At 35.7% G+C, this 22,558-nt stretch overlaps 1 protein-coding gene across 7 annotated transcripts in view; it reads left to right on the forward strand.

The window, feature by feature from the left end:
• col22a1 (collagen, type XXII, alpha 1) overlaps nucleotides 1-22,558 on the forward strand; it is a 129,798-nt gene that overhangs the window by 44,862 nt on the left and 62,378 nt on the right. For 5 of the 7 annotated variants that reach the window (XR_015515655.1, XR_015515654.1, XR_015515656.1 and 2 more), the window contains 8 exon segments: nucleotides 9,661-9,772; nucleotides 10,004-10,127; nucleotides 10,386-10,661; nucleotides 12,273-12,353; nucleotides 15,087-15,203; nucleotides 17,195-17,239; nucleotides 17,351-17,413; nucleotides 17,633-17,671. Coding sequence is in view for 3 of the 7 variants with exons in the window: in XM_087293833.1 (XP_087149959.1) it covers nucleotides 9,661-9,772; nucleotides 10,004-10,127; nucleotides 10,386-10,661; nucleotides 12,273-12,353; nucleotides 15,087-15,203; nucleotides 17,195-17,239; nucleotides 17,351-17,413; nucleotides 17,633-17,671 (857 nt within the window). In the remaining 4 variants the exon portion in view is untranslated. 7 annotated transcript variants of the gene reach the window in all.

A 22,558-nucleotide genomic window follows, 5' to 3' on the forward strand; every position in this document is an offset into this window, starting at 1 on the left:
TTACCAAAATTTGGCTACGTGTTTTGTGGAGGAACATTATTGAATCCACTGTAAATGGCTTTAGCGCAGTTCTGCGCTTACTAATGGTGCGTCCAGCAGCACTGAACACCCTTTCACTGCTGCTGCTGCTACAGGCCGAGATGCAGAGTTCTGATCTGGCTAATTTTGCACGTTTTGGGTAGGATTGTTTGTTCATCGTCTACCAGCCAAGAACATCCATTTAATTTTCCATGACAGCAGTTTCAATGTAGCGAGTGACCTCCTCATCTTCCCTGTAAGCTTGCTGTACGTACATTGCTGTTTAGAACTCCACCCGAATACGCAGTGCATGAGCGACCTTCGAAATACCTTAGTGGCTAGAATGACCGTTCTTTTTGGACTGGCTTTAATGTTGTAACAAATGATTTGATTACTTTCTCGTGCTTATAGAAATGCATAACACGTGTATTCATTTACTGCGCAACCCAAGCCCGGCTCGGCCCAACCTTGACTAAGATAATTAAACCCGAACCGAGGGTCAGTTCGGGCGTCACATATTTGCCCACCGGCAACTACAGTTTCAGGATATTTAAATGTGATTTTCTTGAAAATAATCAAAAGTTTGAAAAAAAATGCAAACATATTCATAGGAAACTACTAACAAGGATATATGTTTTTAAAAAAGCCAACCATTTTTAAAAATTTGAGCACAAATGAGTTAAATGCTGTGCGGGAAAAAAACCCATCAGGACATCAGTTAAGCACATATGTCTGGATTAAAGACACTTGCTTCATCCATATTGATGTTCGTCACGCTGACCCACTGTGATTATGTTAAAGCACTGTCGCAGCGTTCTCATGCGGTGACATCTTTCACTTCAGAGGGCTTGTTTCCACAGAGTTGCGTTGTGCGCTGAAGTGTCCATGTGTTTGGATCAAAGACCGGCGTCGTAACTCGCTCATCTGTGCCGTGCCACAAACCCGCTCCAGCCTTCCTCGCTCGCTCTCTCTCACTGTTTAAATTAAGACTCGCTAGTGATTATATGCTTTCACTCGCCAGGCCCAAATTACAGGTCCTGTTGGCCATGCGAGGTTCCTCCAGGCTTAGAAACGCTACTGGGAGAGAGTTGTGCCTGGCGCATAGAGACGCAGAGACAAACAGAGAGTGGTGGAAATGAGTTGATGAGACGCCAACAGCTGGAGGAAGAACAGAACATGGTGCGAAATCAAACAAACAGCTCCAGTGAATACATTACACTCAAAATGTGCACCGAGAACACCTGGATACGTCTAATTTTTACCATCATACACTTTTAGAGACGCAAATAAACTGTAAATTAATTTAAATTTTGTGCATTCTCAATCTAACACAAATAAAAAAAGAAAGTAGGGATTTCTAAATTTACCTTGACTTGTTTTTCATTACAGAAAATATTTTAGAAAATACAAACATTATTTAATGTGTTCCTCGTGACTTTTATATGTTTTTTTTTTCTTTTAAATAAACACACATTCCAATTTTGGTTCTGGCAACCCATTTAAAAAAAGTTGTAACAGTATTAGTTTACTGATAGCAGGGTTTCCTCCAGGGTTTTTTTCCAGATGGCGGCAGGCCATTTTTTACACAGATCTACCAACTACCTGTGGCGTCATTATTTCAGTGACAAATGTCGTGAGCGCAGTATTAGAAGTCGGGTCGCATTTATGTAACAGCCTACGATCATGCGAATCTCGATTTCCTCTGCTCGTGCACAAAACTTCTTACACGGCCCCTCAAATATTAGCCGCTTCAAGAGTGCGCAGATCTTTATGTGCGCTCTCAAACCAGCGCTGCTGGGTGCGATATAGTGCGTTTATGTAACGAGTATGTCTCCAGCATTTATTAGATTTCCGAGGAATATTTATGAATGTCTCCAATAGACCTACAGAATAGGATTAATGCCTCCTGAGGTAAAGTGAAACGGCTATACGTCGTGTTTGCTGGCCTCACGCATCACGCGCCTGTCAGTCAGCCAGTCAGTCAGCACGTAACCTTAAAGGGTAAACAAATGACGCACAGCACGGTTACACAAAAGTTCTCACTTTTATAATTCACTTACCCTTGTAAGAACGGTCTTTAAACCACAGCGGTTCGAACTGTAGTTCTGCCGAGTGACTAAAAAGTGATCAGCATGATGGTAAAAAACTGTACATTTCTAGTCAAACCATTCTTCTGCAATCTCATACCAAAAACGGAAATAAGGGCAGTATTAATAGCTATAAATGTGGGAGAGCGTTGATGTTATGTGATTGTATTGTATTGCTATAAGGAACAATGAAGTGTTGATGTTAAATCAAAAGTAATTCACAAATACTTGAAAATGAAATGATTTAATGACAATAATTCTCTATGGTTACAATTGAATTATATAAAATGATAAAATATGAAAGGATAAAACATATGGTATAAATTGTACCCAGCTTAAATGTAAAATTAAAGTTATCAGAGGGAGAAGGAGAGACACGGAGGGAGGAAGAGAGAGACAAAGAGAGCAGGCCCAAAAGCCTGATTGCAGTAGAGTTAGAGAAGACTCCAGAGGAGGAGAGGAGCAGAGTAGGAGAGAAGCAGGCCAGGAAAAGAGAGGGCAGGAAAAAAAGACTGAGCTCGAGTTTACCAACTATTTTGTATCTTTCTTGACCATGTGACCTCCAATGCTGAGACATTCAAACTGACCAATCAACATGTGACCACACCATAAAACCCCCAAAGTCCACACAACAGGCCCTGATCTTATCAGTATCTGCCTTTGTAGTCAGTATGGACCTTCTTGAGAGAAAAAGCATGCTTTGTCATATAAACAAATGCATATGATAATTTAGCTTCTTACACCCTTTAATACGTTTTGTTGCGATTATTACCCGCTATAAAAAAATTAAATGTTTTGAATGAGAAGCCGTAATGTAGCCGTGGCGGGATGAATTTTTGGCGCCCCGCCATGGAAGAATGAATGTAGCGGAAACCATGGATAGTAACCATGGATAGTGGACTTACAAATAAACATTTTTATTGCTGTCATTTAATAAATTGTATCAAACTGTTCTCATTTTCATGAACAAAAGTGAATACAGACAGAAAGTAAAGTCCATTTTCTATATAATTAAAATTTCCGTATAAATAAAATATTGTGTGTACTTACATATATGTGTATTATTTTAGTGTATTTTTGCAGAAATTTTTATTTTTTTATTTTATGAACTATTCTTTTGAGAACCTACTCCGCCTAAGCAAGACTGTATAAATTCCTCCAATTTTCCTATAGTTTTGAAAGCAATTTTGTAAGCTTGATACAGCTTTCATGTCACAAGAGCCTGCTAAAGCACTGAAATGTACCATGACGGCCAAAGATGTCAATTAAGACAAACAGCACAGATGGCGCACAACGGTGTGTAAACGGCCTCCTAATGCTGGCCTGGCTGAAATCACAAGGGAACGTGACAAAAAAAAGCTTGAATTATGAATTTATTTTTGTGTTGCTTTTGTTATTTTATGCCTTTTTTTGTGCTTGACTGTTTACAGAGTGTTTGCTTTCTACATTCTCTGCCACCTGTTACTCACTGCAGACACACACACCCACACTGGCCCAGACTGTCACATTCTCACATTACCACTAACTCCAAACACCCTTCAGTTTAAATAATCATTCTCTCTAGACTGTTTAAAGGAGCCTCTTTGCTGACACGAACGCACCTGCCCTAAGAAAACAACACAAAAGTTCATCAAGTGAAATAGATCTTTCTACACAGGCGTCGCATACACAAACCATCAGTGTTTCAAGTACTGAGACTACTTTCGAGGCCAGACACTGCATGGAAAACAAACACTTTTTAAGCACATGATAATTTAGAGATTGTTCATGTTTTCATAGTGTTTACAATGTACAGAAATATCCTAAAATAACATCCCCATAGTGAATGATTATTATCTTTGGTTGTTAAACTAGTTTAACAATTTGTCATAAGCACTCTTCTAGCCGGGCTTCCAGCTAACTCTATCAAACCTCTTCAGCTGCTCCAGATTGTAGCAGCACGAGTGGTCTTTAATGAACCTTAAAGAGCACATGTCACTCCGCTGCTCATCCGTTTGCACTGGCTGTCAGTTGCTGCTCGCGTCAAATTCAAAGCTCTGATGTTTGCTTACAAAGCGATTTCTGGCTGCACTCCTTCTTATCTTCCTCTCACATCTGCAGATTTATGTGCCCTCCAGAAACTTGCGTTCTGTGAATGAACGTCGCCTCGTGGTTCCATCCCTAAGAGGGAAGAAAACACTTTCCCGACCTCTCGCGCTCAATCTGCCCAGTTGGTGGAATGAACTCCCTAACTGCATCAGAACCGCAGAGTCACTCGCTGTCTTCAAGAAACGACTAAAAACTCAACTATTTAGTCTCCACTTCACTTCCTAATCTGCAATTGCCTCTCTGGCTATACCACCAACTGTACTTAAAAAAAAAAAAATAATAATAATAATTCTTACATTATTAATGCTTTCCTTCTTAGACTTTACAGACCTGAAACTTGCCTACAGCACTTATTCATTGTCGCTCTTATAGTTGTGTAAATTGTTTCCTTGTCCTCATTTGGAAGTCGCTTTGGATAAAAGCGTCTGCTAAATGACTAAATGTAAAATGTAAATGTCATAAGATATTAAAATAAATAAATACTAATAAAAATAATAAGACAGAATAATAAAAACAGTTAGCAGAATGTTTTACACTGTTAAAAAATGCCACTTTCCACACAATCGATTTGTGTTGGGACAACGTGAGGAATTGAGTTAACTTATTAGTTTTTGCAAATTTAAGTGCATTGAACATAAAACAATTAAGTTCTCCCCCCAAAAAACTTAAGAATTGTTGTTGCAGCTCATTTTATATAAGTAGGTTGAGGTGAAGTGTTTTTTATGTGTTTTTAATGAACAGAAAACATCCTAAAATGACAACCCCAAACCAACATTTACAGTAAAACGATTATTAACTTTGGCTTATGTACTAGTTTAGCAATCTTTCATAAATAAATACATAAAAAAATCATAAATAAAATGTGAATAATGAATATAGCAGAATGTTTGTTACTTTAATGGTCTAATTGCTTACACCAGGGGTTCCCAAACTTTTGGGACGATGCCAGTGACTCGCGACCCCCAATATCCTGGTTATGAATACAGAACCCTTGCATGCAATGTCACACACACACCAATACACCCAGGGATATTCTTCGTTTAATGTCAGTGCGGTAAATGGGCCAGAAACTTTAACCTAGTGTTATAAAATCAATCTGCTGCATCTGACGCTATTGCTGTGTCTTTAATATAATGTAATTACCACTGGGGTCGCAATCCAATAGAACTAGTAACTATAAGCTACTATAGTAACTATATATATATGTACCTATATGATTTAATAATAATAAATAGATTTTTTTAAATCACCAGGCGACCCCCCTTCATTGTCCCGTGACCCCTCGAGGGGTCCCGACCCTTTGAGATCCCCTGGCTTACACTGTAAAGAAAAATGCTGGGTTCCATGCAATCGATTTGTGTTGGGACAACATAAGGGAATTAAGTTAGCTGATTAGTTTTTGCAAATTAAAGTGGATTGAACGTAAAACAGTTAAGTTGTCCTCAAAAAACTCTTAAGAATTGTGTTGTTTTATCCTGTTTTGTGTATGAAGTTTGAACAAACAGCAAACATCATTTTTGAGTCGAACTATTCCCTTCATTGTGCAAATTTAGCAAAAATAAGAGCCTCCAGTTCTTGCCAACTGAAGTTTTGGATTTCTTTTATTGTAATCCATGTCTAATTATCTCAATGGTTAATTTTTTTCCTGTACATGCAATATCACATAGCAGTAGTATAGCATAGTAGCAGTGTGATATGGCTGTATATCAGCACTGGTGGAAGCCGTGCATGCCTTAGTGCCCCCACCAGTGCCGATATACAGCCATATCGCACTGCTACGAGTGTGATATTGCGTTTATACAACAGTTTGACGGCATAATTGTGTATATAAAAACAAAATCAAACATGGAGAGTCTCAAAAACCTTTTGTATGAGGAACTACTTTCTTCCGCTTTGGATTGAAATCATAAGCTGACAGTTAAACAGCTGAGCGTGCATCTTTTAAACTTTAGATCTGTAGTGTCTGCTTTTTTCTGGCTGTATGTGGGCGGAGTAATACACAAAGGGTAAAGAGGCTGTATGGGTGCTGATATTACTTAAATATATCACGGCTATCAGCCAATCAGATTCGAGAACCAGACAGAACTGTTGTATAAATGTAGACCTTTTTCATGGCTGCTGCATGGAGAGCGCCATAGAGACCAGCGTCTTCCGGTAGAATGCTAAAAACTTCCGTTTACAACGTGTACAACTGGTAATTTGCGCTCCGAAAATGGGTTTCAATAACGTTTTTAATGGATAACAGAGTGTTTTTGTGACACACAACTTAGAAATGTGTCTGTTAAAGCCGTTATAATCTGTCACATGTGGTTCAAGCGCGTCAGAAATACGAGAAAAACGTTCTCCTAGTTCACGTGTCTGCCGTCAGAAATACAGTGTGTGTGTGTGTGTGTTCCCGGCCTGTCAGCTGTTAGCTCAGCGGCTCTTTAACACACACACACACACACATATATATATATAGAGAGAGAGAGAGAGCAAGAGCAAACCAGAGTACTGGCATGAAACTTAACAGGTATGAAAGTCGTGCAATTTACAAAAATGAGCAATAAAAGTCTGTTATTGATCCTCTGCTGCTGATTTGCTGTTCATTCTAATCGCGAGCCGTTTGTGTTTTATTTTGTGTGTTGTATTCACCACGGTTTGTGTTTTTCTGTCATTTTGAAATGACACTCGCCTATATTTTCACTTTGTCACAGTTATTAAATCAGTGTGTCAGTGGCACAGTACAGGCTACGTGTGTGTGTCAAACATTTTGGTGAATTACATTTGTTTGGGCTGGTTATATATTTGAAATAAAGAGGAAATGTTGACTTTAGCGATGACGAGGCTTCATTTAAACTGCAGAAGATGCCGTCTGACAACGAGGGGAAAACGCCTCACAGCAGCTGTTTTCCATCCTATTAGATCGCATTTCTTTAAATGATCAGTCCAGGAGATGGCGCTGATGGACAACAGTATTAGTTCAAAGAGGATAAAAGCAGGTAAAATAGATTAAAACTATCGTTTCAAAGCTGTCCAAATGTGACTGTTTACACGCATCAGCTGCCGACCGGAAGTTCTTCGCATTCTCCTTGCGCATACACACAAAGCATCATGGGTAATTTTGCGTTCCAAGAAAAAGGTCTATATATAAACATATTTTTCAAGACACTTTGATACAGCTTAAAGTGACATTTAAAGGCTTAATTAGGGTAACTAGGCAGGTTAGGGTAATTAAGCAAGTTGTTGTATAGTGATGGTTTGCTCTGTAGACTATTGGAAAAAATTGCTTCAATGAGCTAATAATTTTGACCTTAAAATGTTTTTTTTTTATTATTATTATTAAAAACTGCTTTCATTCTAGCCAAAATAAAACAAATAAACTTTCTCCAGAAGAAAAAATATTATCAGACATACTGTGAAAATTTCCTTGCTCTGTTTAACACCATTTGGCAAATATTTAAAAAAACAAAAAAACAAAACAAAGGGGGGCTAATAATTCTGACTTCAACTGTATATTGGCAGGCAGGAAGAACAGCCTATCGTAAAGTTAGGGCCGAATGTTTTGATTGGACAAATGTTTCTTGCTCCTACACCTTCCACATACTAAAAATACATATAATAAATACATGTGGACCACTTAATTTAATCATCACGATCAGGATGTGAAGAGATGTTCAACCAGCTTAACAAACGCCTATATTTTTATTTAATTTTTTTACACTATTCACCTGCAGAACCTTGCCTTAAATGCTTTATTCAAGCCACATCCACCCTTCACTGGCTTCTCCAGTAACGCCCAGACCCCTTGTTGGTATCCCCATGGTGACAGACTATGTATTTGGTTATAGGACTGCCCTGGTTTGGCCACTATAATAGGGTAGAAGTCCAGAACTGGCAACCTCAGTACACACACACACACACACACACACACACAGACACACACACGTATGCTGGAGCGCCAGTGACATAATTGCACATGAAAGGTTGTTTTTTAAAAACATCTGGTGCAGCAAGTGCAGTTTAATGAGTGTTGGCTGCAGATCTGAGGCATTAATTAGTGGCTGATATCCACACACACAGATCTACTATTTTTAAACGAACAATGATGTCATGCTGGATCCCAGAGGCATGGGTTTTTGTGTGTGAGAGCGTGGAAAGTAAAGCTAATCCTTTCGCTTAATTGAAATGTTAGCATGTATTTTAAAACATGTAAAACACAAGTGGAGCAGTCAGACTGTAATTTGCTCTTTACTGTGATTTCTTTACAATTGATGCCCATTTTCTTTGCCCATTACAAGACTTTCAGACTTGAAGTTGATTGGTCAGTCGAGGCACTTTGTTGCCAAATACAGTTGAAGTCAGAATTATTAGACCCCCTTTGATTTTTTTTTTTCCCCAAATGATGTTTAACAGAGCAAGGAAATTATCACAGTATGTCTGATAATATTTTTTCTTCTGGAGAAATTTTATTTGTTTTATTTCGGCTAGAATGAAAGCAGTTTTTTTCATTTTTAAAACCCATTTTAAGGTCAATATTATTAGCCCCTTTAAGCTATATATTTTTTCCTGATAGTCTACAGAACAAACCATCAATATACAATAACTTGCTCAATTACAGTAAACTGCATAATTAACCTAATTAACCTAGTTAAGCCTTTAAATGTCACTTTAAGCTGTATAGAAGTGTCTTGAAAGATATCTAGTCAAATATTATTTACTGTCATCATGGCAAAGATAAAATAAATCAGTTATTAGAAATGAGTTACTAAAACTATTATGTTCAGAAATGTGTTGATAAAATCTCCTCTCTTTTAAACAGAAATTGGGGAAAAAATAAACAGGGGGCTAATAATTCTGATTTCAACGGTAATAGCATAACCAAAAAAGATTGAGGTCATGTCCACGTGTTGTGCGATAAGTCGATATATTGATTATTGTGACAGAATAAATACAAATATTGTAATTACATTTTCAAAAAACAAACAAATACTACAAATCAGGAGGAGATAGGAGACTCAAGAGGTATGATATGGCTCATAACAGACTAGTAAATGAGAAGTGGGTTCATTTATCAATGTGTTTTTCCTTTTTGGTGTATAAAAGCTTCACAATTATTGTTAAAGACTGTCAATTCAAAAACCCTTTATTTATTATTAAACCATTTGTAATCATATTATTAAGATTAGAGTAGATCACCTTTAGAAAGTGGGGGTATTTTAGCAGGGTGAATTAGAACTTCTAATTGCGGGGGGGTTTGGGGGGACCCTACCAACGTCCCTGGTTAGAGCTAAACTCTCCAGGAGGGCCGAGTTTGGACACCCCTGCTCTAGCCTAGCACAAAGTATGTTTTTTGAGCTGTCTCATGGACTCCACCTAGTGATCATTGATGGAAAGACATGTCAAATATAATCTACAACAGGTTTGTTTGTTTAATTAATCAATGAATTACAAAAAAAAAAGGTCTTGTTTCTCATGTTGGCTACAGGTTTTGATTTGATGGAGTTCTTCAACGTAAGAGATTTTCTTGGAGAAAAATTTGAGCCCGGTCAGACTCCTTACGTCCGGCTTGGTGCATTGCCCATCGTCCAAAAGACAGAGTAAGTCAATATTGTTTTTGCACACCTTTTTCCTGACATTTGTATGTTTATTTCCACTAATTTTGCAGTAATACAATTTTTTAATCACTTTTGATCATTAAAATTCCCAGTTTGTGCCAAACACGTTTAACATGTCAAGTGAAAGCAACCATTTCAATATTGAAAACACTCGATGAACAATGTCATTAACGTTTGTTGTCAATTACAAGAGGTTTCTTTGTTGTTTTGCAGAGATGTGTTACCTCAGGGTCTGCCAGACGAATATGCCTTTGTGACCACATTTAAGTTCAGGAAAACATCCCGTAAGGAAGACTGGTACCTGTGGCAAGTCTATGACAAATATGGCATCCCTCAGGTGTGGAATACATTATTAAAATCATCAATGAAGCGAATTAAAACTAAACAAATTTTAAGATAATATTTAGATAACTCATGCTGGATTAAGTGTAAAGCGCTTTGAGTAGGCCTACCCAGAAAAGCGCTGTATAAATTTAAGGGAATTAGTATCAATTATTATTATAAAGGCTTATTAAAAAATGCTAAATTATAACAATCTCGTGCTGCATTGTTTGTTGTGTTTTATTGTTGAATTTACTCTGCAAATATTGTCCAGGTGTCCATCCGTCTGGATGGCGAGAACAGGGCGGTGGAGTATAACGCTGTGGGCCTGACGAAGGATGCGGTGCGGGCGGTTTTTAGGAACCCAGAGGTGGACAATCTGTTTGACCGTAACTGGCATAAGATTGGCATGAGGGTGGACTCCAAATCTGTGTCGCTCTTTCTGGACTGCAAACACATCGAGACGCTACCCATCGAGGAAAGAGAAGACATCGACATCCAGGGGAAAACTGTCATTGGGAAGAGGCTCTATGACAGCGTTCCTATTGACGTAAGCATCTGGTGTTTGAGGTTTATTCATGTTTTGATTAAGCAAGTGTGAAGAAATTTATCAATGTGGCAGTGAAGAATTAAGGATTAAGAATTGAAGACTTATTTATTTATTTATTAATTTTAATGATTTAATTTATTTATAATGCAGTCATCATATTTTAAATTATAATTATTTATATATAAATTTATTTATTTACTTATTTATTTATTTTTATTGATTTAATTTATTTATAATGCAAACATATTTTAACTATAATTATTTATTCATTCATTTATTTTATTGATTTAATTTATTTCTAATGCAGACATATTTTAATTCAGTTATTGATTTATTTGTTCATTTATTTTTTAATTTTTTTATAATGCAGACATCATATTTTAATTTAGAATTATTTATTTATTTATAACATTTATTTATAATGTAGACATATTTTGATTTATAATTTTTTATTCTTTCATTCATTCATTTTAATTGATTTATTTTATTTATAATACAGACATCATATTTTAATTTAGAATAATTTACTTATTTATTCATTCATTTACTTATTCGTTTATTTTTATTGATTTAATGATTTAAAATGCAGACATCACATTTTTATTTATACTTGTTTATTAATTCATTCGTTCATTTTTTTATTGATTTACTTTATTTAGAATGCAGACATCATATAATTCATAATTATTTATTAAATCTTTCATTATATTTAATACATTTATAATGCAGACATATTTTAATTTATAATTATTTATTAATTAATTTGTTCATTTATTTTTATTTATTTTTTTATAATGCAGACATTTGGATTTATAAGTATTTATTTATTCATAATTTTTTATTGATTTAATTTATTTATAGTGCAGACATTTTAATTATAATTATTTATTTATTCAGTCGTTTATTTTATTTATTTATAATGCAGACATATTTTAGTTTATAATTATTTATTTATATTTATTTATAATGCAGGCATTACATTTTAAATTTATATTTATTTATTAATTCAATCATTCATTTATTTTTATTTATTTAATTAATAATGCAGACATATTTTAATTTACATTTTTTTATTTATTTATAATGCAGACATACTTTAATTTATAATAATTTAAAATTATTTTTAAACAATTACATTTCTCTAGCATCAATTCAGCATATAAAATTGTTTCTTAAGATTCATTTAATCATTTATTTATTTAATTAATTCATTTCATTAATTTAATTAATTTATTCATTTAATTACGTGGCAATTTTGTAGATTTTATTCATTCTCACACACACCACATTTTTTAATTATTATTTATTTTACCTATTGTTTATTGGTATATTACATTAAACATATTTTTTTCTTTCCTCATTATTTAAATTAAGTTCAAGTAATTTTTTAAGTTAAGTTAGTTAATTACAATAAACCTACTCTGAAAATTCAGCTTTGCATCACACGAATTATATAAGTACAAGAAGAACAAGTGATTTCTTACTAAAACAATTTGATAAAAAGATCTCAATGACCCCAAATGTCTGAAAATGTTTCAAAAGTTTTAAATCACAGTTAATTCAACCAGTTTCCCCTTTCTCTCTCTGTGTGTGTGCGTGTTTACTCTCTAGTTTGACCTGCAGAGGATGGTGATCTACTGTGATGGTAAACAGTCCGAACAGGAGACGTGTTGCGATATTCCTGGTGGCTTAGTAAGTGCATCTGAATCACAAACATTTTTATTCTTGCCTCATTACTGTGGATCTGCAAGAAGGAAATGTAAACACGTCACCTGCAGGCAAGAAAAACATCACTTTTGAAGAGTACAGGAGCTCAGAGGTCTTGCTTTTTAGTCCTCGATGAAGATTTCATCATCTGGTGTTCTGAGTTTCCTCTGGAGCTGCTCTCCTATTCCTTTTTCTTTTCTGCGTAACACATTGAAGCTGTGTATGAAACCGCACACTCGCTCACTCATTCACTAATCCTTATATAGTGTATGACAGTTGAGTGAACGTCCCATGATGCTTTGTGTGAATTTCGTAGATTTCGTTAGATTGTAGACAATCATTAAGGTGTTAAAAATGTGCAATTTTTCTCCTAAATATTCATCCTTTAAATAGGAATCATGAAACGAAATCTATTAGGATTAGCAAATTGCTAAAAGCAGATCATTAATAGTGCTAACAGAAATATTACAGTTATAAAGATAAAATAATGCACTATTCTAATAATAATAATAATAATAACTTACATTTTTATAGTGCTTTTCTGGGCACTTAAAGCACTTTACACATTGTGGGAACCCTCATCCACCACCAGTGTGCAGCATCCACCTGGATGATGCGACGGCAGACATATTGCGCCAGACCGCACACCACACACATTCTGATTGGTGGAGAGGGGACTGAGTGATAAAGCCAATTACGACATGGGGATGGTTAGGAGGCTATGCTGGACAGAGGCCAGTGGGCAGATTTGGCCAGGATGACGGGGTTAAACCCCTACTCTTTTTCGAGTCTCATCCGAAAGACGTTGCTCACAGAGCAGTATAGAGTCCCCGTCACCAGGGCCGGAGTGGGATTCCTTTTCAGCACTGGAGTTTCAAGCTTAAGATCAGTTCACGACTGACTATATTAAAATAAGGTCATTTCCAATTCAGTTGCACTAATCACGTCTTTTTCAAGGACTCAGCTGCTTTAGAACTTCAAATGTTTTTCATAAATCTGAGAACATTAAAGTGTAGCTAAATCTCCAACGCTATTCTTTAAAACATCACAATGTCCTTTTCTGCAATATCTGAATATATATTCTGTGCAAAATTCATCAAATTGTCACACAAAAAACAAAAATAAAATATGGACACCTACATAAGTAACCCAAACAGTATTATATGTCTTAACACTAAATAAATATTATAAAAAAAAATAATAATAATAAAAAAAAAATAAGCACTTCTCAGGTGAGATTCGAACTCGGGTCAGCAGCATTGTAATGCAACATGCTGACCGCTGGACCACAATGGCACAGATATGATGGTGCGTTTGTATTACTTTGTGCTTCCGAGAACAATTTGTCATCTCTCGTGTATCTCTTAAATGATTTTGCTGATGAGCAAGGTGCCGCGGTTTGGGGTCAAATTATAATTACGTCAGCAATAACCTGCAGGCTGCATTTTGTTCAAGGGGCTGCGAGAAAATAAATTAAAATAAATAAAAAATAAAATAATGAATAAAAAGAGTGAGGTCAAATAAATCAATAAATGAAAAAAGTGCAACTGCTGAGAGTGCAAGCAGCTAGAGACCTCGGCCCTTGCGGCCAAAAAACAACCGGCCCACCGGGAATACTCCCAGTCCTCCTGATTAGCCAATCCGGGTCTGCCCAACACTATACTGGGGAATTAGGACACACACAGACCACAAATTGAGCGCCCCCTGCTGGTCTCATTAATACCACTTCTAGCTTTGTGGTCTACCATCTAGGTCAGGGGGGGGCCAACCCTGTTCCTGGAGAGCCACGTTCCTGCAGATTTCAGTTGCAACCTATATCAAACACACCTGTATGTAATTATCATGTGTTGTTCATATTCTAATTAATTGGTTCAGGTGTGTTTGATATGGGTAGCAACTGAAATCTGCAGGAAGGTGGCTTTCCGGGAACAGGGTTGGCCCCCCCTGATCTAGGTACTGACGGGGCACAGCCCTGGTTAGCTTCAGTGGGCGACCATGAGAGAGTTGCAGAGAGCTAGCTGCCGACTACCGTTTTGTAAGCCGGAGAGCAGCCCGTAATGGACAGTTTAGTCATGAATGTTGCATTTTCCATCCGGTAAATTGCTCTTTTTGGCTTTATAAATAAACTGTCAATGTTCATTTGTCACATTTATCGTACTATTTGATGACAAAGAGAGAGAGAAAAAAAACTCCTGCCTGTCGTGCTTAGCTTTTATTAATATTTTGAAATGTCATTTTTTTCTCACTACATTTGAGTTAAAAAAATAAATGTAGTATGTAAACATTAAATAAAATATCATTAAAGTAATATTTTTTTTTAATATATATACATTCAACAGCCACTTTATTAGGTACACCTGTCCAACTGTACGTTAACACAAATTTTTAATCAGCCAATCACATGGCAGCAACTCGGTGCATTCATACACAAGGTTCAATTCATACACAACAAGGCTCTTGACTCCTTCAAAGTTAAGAAAAAATACCAAAAACATCCTCAAACCGACCATAGGCTTTCGTTTGTTCAGTTTAATATTCTCAAGCTGCAAGAATAATATTGAGTGCATAAAATAAATAAATAAATAACTTTACTGAACAGTTTCATTAAATCGTTCACTCAGACAGCTGATATAGTGCACTATATAGTGAATAGGGAGTGGTTTCAGACACAGTTGATGTCCCTTTCTGTTTCCTTGTTCACTTTCTGTTCTGGTTCAGTGTGAACAAACTCTGGTGACTGAAGCCCCTCCAGTCCCACTGCCCACCCCGAAACCTACAAGCGCCGAGCAGAAGAAACCAGCCGCTGCCAACTGCTCCTGTCCTGCTGGGGAACGGGTAAGAGCATCAAAGGGGACGAGCTGATGAAACACTTTTCTAACACGCAGAAAATTGTATACCTGCCTTATTATGATGTAGTATAGTAATTGAGGCTATTGATGGTACTTAAATAATGGCTAAGTAGACATTATAGGTGCAGTTTAGGCTATACGGTATAACATATTTATCACAAACAACACCATCTAATGTCACAGTTTTTACAAATGCATTAAAAATAGCAACATTGGCTCATTCTGAAAATATAGCCCTAGATCGTGAATTATGTAGCCAGAGGTACGTATGGCTGCATTTCCTGTTTAAAACGAACGCTACAGGGTGGTATGACGCTGTTCCTTTTTGTGCTTACCAGCTGACCACTTCAGTATGGACGGCTTTCACACTGTTACCAGTTTGTTCAGAGGCTCGCCGCATATGTTGGCGCAGAGAGAATTTAACCACGATGACGGGTTTAGAGTCTGATACAGAACAATTCCAGAAAGCAGCCAAAAAATAAAATAACCAAGTAAATAACAGGGTGAGAAAGTGGTGAAATCTGAAAACGTGGTAAAAATCAGGGGAAGGCTTTTCTTTTTCTGGATTGCTTTTTAAAACTGTTGGTTGGGTTTCGGGAAGTGGGTGGGCGCTGGTCAATCGTTGCTTTTGAAAGCACTTTTGGTTGGGTTTAGGGAAGGAAGAGCGTGGGTCAGTCGACAGCGGCCTCTGGTGGATTTACGCAAGAAGAGCAGGCTTGAATGGCATTCGCAAGAGAAATTTGAGATCTCAAAAAGCGTAACAAAAAGTGCAAAAAACATAGCTCCTGGGACATATTTGGTGCTCTTCAGAAATGTATATAGTGGTACGTTTTCAGAATGAGCCTGGGTTAAAAAATACAAGGTAGTTTAGACAGTGAACCAGAATAAATGTTATTAAATCAATAATATTGTAAAATAACAATAATAATAATAATAATAAATTAAATAAATACACTTTTTCCAATAATAAAGCCCTAAATTGTTGCCTAATTATTTTGACATGAGACTAATCTGAAGGGAAAAATACAATTATTGGATGTTTTAATGGTAATTTTATTATTATAGTTTTAGTTTGTAATAAAATATATTTAATAATTTTAAAATCATTTTAATAATGAAAAAATAAATAAAAGAGAAAAAACACAATAATAATTCATTTATTTCTAAGCACTTATTAAATGTGAATGAAATAAGCATGTAATCGATATTCAAAGCATAGGTCTGTATATTATCTCTAAAATGAATTATTTTGATATGAGACTGTGAAGAAAATTGCAATTATTGAATTATTGTTATTATGTTATCATAGTTGTAGTTTGTGATGTATTAAATTCATTTAAAAATAATTCTATTAATAAATAACTAAATAATAAAAAACACAATAGTAAATAAATTATATCAGCTTGTACATAATTCTAAGCATTTGTTAAATATAAATTAAATAAGCATGTCATAGATATTAAAAAATAAATAAATTCAGAACATAGGTCTGTATATTAGCCCTAAAATTTATTATTTTGACATGAGATTTTGAATAATTGCAATTATTGGATGTTATTATGTTAATGTTATATTATAGTTTTAGTTTGTGATATATTTAAATAATTTTAAAATAATAATAATAATAATTAACTAAATAATAAAAAAACAGTAGTACATAAATTATATCTATAACCTGTACAAAGTATTTGCCTAAGCATTTATTAAATATGAATTAAATAAGCATGTCATAGATATTCAAAATATAGCTTGACATTATTTGTTATTGTACAACAGCTTGACAATGTTTGACAGAAATTAATTGTATTCAACATGTAAAATTCAGTGCAGCATATAAGGCTAGATATCAATTTTTTTATGCTGAATTCATTTGTAATGCATTCACTTGCTTTTGTAATGCATTCGTTCTTTACGCTCTCGTTTTTCTTTCAAAATCTCTGTCATTTGCTATCTCTCTCAATCTTTTTCATCCTACAGGGTGATACAGGTCTACCGGGTGCCCCGGGGCCCAAGGGTGAAAAGGTCAATTAGCATTTTACAATCACAACATCCTCAATATGCATCTTCATATCTCCGGATTGTGTTTCTGATTTGTTTCCTCACCGGGTTACTGCATAAACTGTACATCTGCAGGGGGATCCTGGTCTTAAAGGGGCAGAAGGACCACCAGGACTCAAAGGGCTGAAAGGAGAACGTGTATGCCACCAATATTATTACTTAAAACAGTTTCTTGACTGTTTAAATGAACCTAAAACAGCATGGATATTTATTAGAATAATCAGCTGTTTCTACAGTATTGTGGATAGATTGTTAACAGTAAACCGATTTATTTTCATATGCTCTCGATTTTCATCTTCTGTTTCTTCCTCTATGGGCCTGGAGAATAATTGATCGGTGTTGATTGATTATTTGCAGGGTCAGGCTGTCTCTATCAAAGGTGATAGAGGAGAGAAGGTAAGGTCATGAGTTTAACAGTCAAACTCCTCCAGATGCAAAACAAAAACAGCGAATGTATCCACCTTATTTTGACATGTGCAAAGTTATGTTGCTCTTCTTCATATCTATCTTGATTATATTTTCTTCTTATGAGATCAAATTTCTTGTTAAACATTGTTAGGACTCTTGTCAATCATACAAATAAATCTCTATTTATGAGTAACAAAACTGTAGGAGCAGCTAGACTAGGACATCTTCCATTATAAATCATGCTAACAACAATTTGAAACATGCTAGCAACACAATAAACATCCATCTGACACTGACATTATCAACATGCTAATTAAAGCTAACAAAATGATAACCATGCTAACCAGTTGCTAACCAAATGTAAAATACATTCGTCCTAGCAACATTGCTAAACGCATGCTAGCACAGTTAACAGATGTTACAATTGCTAGAAAAGGTTTACTGTAAATGTTAAAAAGTGATTTATTAATACTTACATGCTACAAAATTCTCCATGTTTTAGGTGTATTAAAAACATGCTAGTATTAAAACATGCTAAATAATGTTACCAACATTAAAGTGTTAGCCATACATGTGTTAAAAATATTTATTCATATGTGATCTATTTATGAGTAGCAAAACTATGCAGCTAGACAAGGACATCTTACATTATAAATCATGCTTACAACAATTGTAAAACATGCTAGCAACACAATAAACATCCTTCTGACACTGACATTATCAACATGCTAATTAAAGCTAACAAAATGATAACCAGGCTAGCCAAATGTAAAATACGTTCATCCTAGCAACATTGCTAAACGCATGCTAGCACAGTTAACAGATGTTACAATTGCTAGAAAAGGTTTACTGTAAACGTTAAAAAGTGATTTATTAATACTTACATGCTACAAAATTCTCCATGTTTTAAGTATATTAGAAACATGCTAGTATTAAAACATGCTAAACCAATATTAAAGTGTTAGCCATACATGTGATAAAAATATTTATTCATATGTGATCTATTTATGTGTATCAAAACTATGCAGCTAGACTAGGACATCTTCCATTATAAATCATGCTAACAACAATTTGAAACAAGCTAGCAACACAATAAACATCCATCTGACACTGACATTATCAACATGCTACTTAAAGCTAACAAAATGATAATCAGGCTAACCAGTTGCTAACCAAATGTTAAATATGTTAGTAACATAATCCTAGTAACATTGTTAAACGCAAGCTAGCACAGTAATGTAACAATTGCTAGAAAAAAGGTTGAATGCTATAATGCTATAAAGTGGTTAATTAATGCTTACGTCACAACATTAGCCATGTATATGTTAAAACATGCTAAATAATGTGAACAATATTAAAATGTTATAAACCATGCATATTATAAATCATGCTAACAACATGTAAAACATGCTAGTAACAGTCAACATCCTACAGACATTGTCAACATGCTAATTAAAGCTAACAAAAAGATAACCATGGTAGAAACATGTTTACAGCATGCATGCTAACAAAATGCTAAATATTATGTTAGCAACATCATCCTAGTAACGTTGCTAAAAGCATGCTAGCACAGTTAGCAGATGTTAGAAGAAAAAGGTTAATGTAAATGCTACAAACTGTTTCATTAATGCTTACATGCTACAACATTAGCCATGTGTTAAGCATATTAGAAATATGCTAGTATATGTTACAACCTGCTAAATAGTGTTAAAAAATATAGTTAGCATGCTAATTAAAGCCTAAAAAAAGAAAACCATGTCGATACTCATGTGTGCTAACGCAATGCTAAATATGTTAGCATTAGCAGCAGCATATAATGCAACATTGAACTGGAAGTTGCTGAGACTTTTATACCAGTATGTTAATGTACTTCCAACTGAAACAGAATATTGAGTAGGGGGTGTGGCTTTCTTTTGAGCAAACTAACAGTAAGAGAGTATGCAGTTGCTATGGAAATTATCGGGTTGACGTCAACAAAAGGACCGCCACTATGAATGCAGAAGCAATTCTCAGACTTTGATTGAAGATTACTAAATCAAACACATGTTTTCAGTGGATTAACTTACACAGATTCATAATAACAATGTGAGCTAGCAAAATAACAACAAAAGTTGAGATGAAAGCTTACAGTGACCCAAACATATTTTGACATTAGCACTTTTCTTCTAGTTATTTGCCTATACGGGCTAATACATCAAAAGTGACCCAGTCAAAATACTTTCACGCTGAAAAATGAGGTGGATTGTATATGTTTGTGCTTGTTTGTGCATGTGCATGTGTGTGTCTTCCCATCATTTTGTGCACAACAGAAGCCATTTCCTTCATAAACGTTCTTCCTCCCTTCAATTCAAGTCTAAGATTACAAGAGAGCATAGCTGAAAAGAAAAAATGATGCAAATTGCCACTCTTTTCATGATGAGAACAATAAAAATACCATATTTTGAATGGCTGAATTATGGGTCTGCCAACCTCAGAGGACATGCAAAACACGAACACCCACTCACACGCTTAAAACAGACAGACAGACGGACTCCAGGGCATAATTTCCTCACAATAACATCCTAATTAACCTCTATCAAACAGAGATGCTTACTGGAGAACAAGACGACTGTGGTGTTTGGGAATAGATTGGCAGCTGTTGGGTTTTAAACACTTACCTGTGCTTATTATCATATCAGGCCAGAATCAGGCCAGCTGTGATTTGTGCCTGATTGAATGGAGGTAATTTGAGATTTCAGCTGGACTCGGTCACTATTTGACCAATTTAGATGCCAGCTTACGTCCACATCCTGAAAAATGTGGCATGCTGGACTGGTCAGTGGAATTTCCTGCAACTGGCCTAGAAACCACACAAATAAAAAGGTTTTGTTTTGTTTCTAGTCCAAATATCTAAAAAAATTTAAATGAAGAAGCATTCACTAGACAAGCTAAACATTGTCTTGTTTTCAAAAATAATAAGTTAAAATTAAGTCAGTTTTTCCATAAAACAAGCTAAATATTCTGCCAATGGGGCAAACAAAACTCAAAAACTCTTAAGTAAGAAAATCATTTTTACAGTGGTGAAAATTGACTCGTGTAGTACTTCAAGAGTTCACACTTAGCTGATGATTGATTATAAGCGGGTTTGGCATGCTGTCCCGGGAGAGAGCCCTGAGCCCAAAAGGTCCTTGAGCTCTGGGCTCCCTCCCGTTTGCAGGGCGAGAGGGGAGCTTTGAGCTCAGGTAGATCTCGACAACTCCCCCTTGATAAGAACTGATGACTAAAATTTGAATGCTGTGAAGAGATATGCTGCAGGATGAGAGATTGACTGTGGTGCAAAATTTAGATTGTTCAATTCACTTGTTGTGCATGTTTTTGGAATGTGGGAGGAAACTGGAGGACCCGGAGAAAACCCACGCAAGCATGCGAAGAACATGCAAACTACACACAGAAACGACCACCGGCCTGTTAAAAGACTAGAACCGGTGACATTCTTGCTGTGAGGCAACAGTGCTAACCACTGGGCCACCGTGCCGCCCTATGGAGGGAAAGGTGAAGAGGTAGGGGTGGAAGGGGGGATTCTTCAAATCGAAGACTGTAGTGAGAAACCCTGGCTCTTTATAGTAGGTTAGGAATGGCCTGATTGGTGGATCATGCATGCTAATGCAGAACCAGCTGTGTTCAATCATAATCACGTGATCCTCTCGAAATTAGTTTATGAATAAACTTCACTTAAGCAGGTTAATAATAAACAGACAGACAAAACAATGGCCACAAAACACAGCAAGGTTTCAGGAGATGCTCAAAGAGCATCTTAATGCAGGAGATAATTCCATACAATTATTATTTTGTGTTTATTTACAGGACACAGCTCCTTTGCCAACATGCAGTGACTGACATTGTGCTAACAACAGCACAGTTTTGGCATCTTGCAAATTTTGCATCATTTATTTTTGACCTAAGTAATATTTTAGTGAAGATTTTCAAACATATTCTGACAAAGCACAACGGGCTCTATTTTGACGATCCATGCACAAAGTCTAAAGCACAGGGCGCAAAAGCATTAAGGGCGTGTCAGAATCCACTTTTACTATTTAAGGGATGGAAAAATCCGCTTTGCGCCGTGGCGCATGGTCTAACAGGGTTGAGCTTGTTCTCTTAATGAGTTATAGGTGTGTTTTGAGAATAAACCAATCAGAGTCTCATCTCCCATTCCCTTTAAGTTGTGTCACGCCATAGTGTGTTTGCTATTTACATGACGGACTTCGTAAGTGGAATAACTGAACGCTTCACTAGAGAGAAAACAGTTAAACAGAGCATGTACAGCTCCAGAATGAGAGATGAGCCTCCTCATTATTTACTTTCACTTCTCATTGATAGGGAAACTTCTTGTACGCACAGAGATCCATTAGCCTATAAATAATTAAGTTTGTTTGTTAAGCGCAGATTTGTTTCAAAACTTTTTTTAAATTCAGTTCTAATTTCCAGCAAACGAATAAATGAACAATAATAACGAAGTGTGCTCAAACAACTTATATTTTGGGAGGAACGCCTAATACTACCTGCGACCCGTTTGTGTTCTGACCACATGGTTGTACACTACATCAATAAAGTGTTTCGACTTTTAAAAACAATGTTGTAATACATTGAGTCACTAAGCATTGCTCTTATGATGCTTTTCTACCAGAGGAAAACGTGAATTACTTCAAAACTCTTTAAATATAGTCTGTGTTAGTAAACATAAAGCTATTGATGAAATCCAGGCATAACACTGTATGACAACGCATCAGATGACTGTTCGAGAGCCAACAGCTAATCAATCTGTCAGATTTTGGAGTGCTTTACAGGTCTAAAGAACATTATAAAGGATCTTAAATAAAACAAATACATGTATGG

The sequence above is a fragment of the Danio rerio genome, chromosome 19 (genome assembly GCF_052040795.2).
Source record: "Danio rerio strain M-AB ecotype USA chromosome 19, GRCz13ab, whole genome shotgun sequence".
Classification (NCBI taxonomy): Eukaryota; Metazoa; Chordata; class Actinopteri; order Cypriniformes; family Danionidae; genus Danio; species Danio rerio.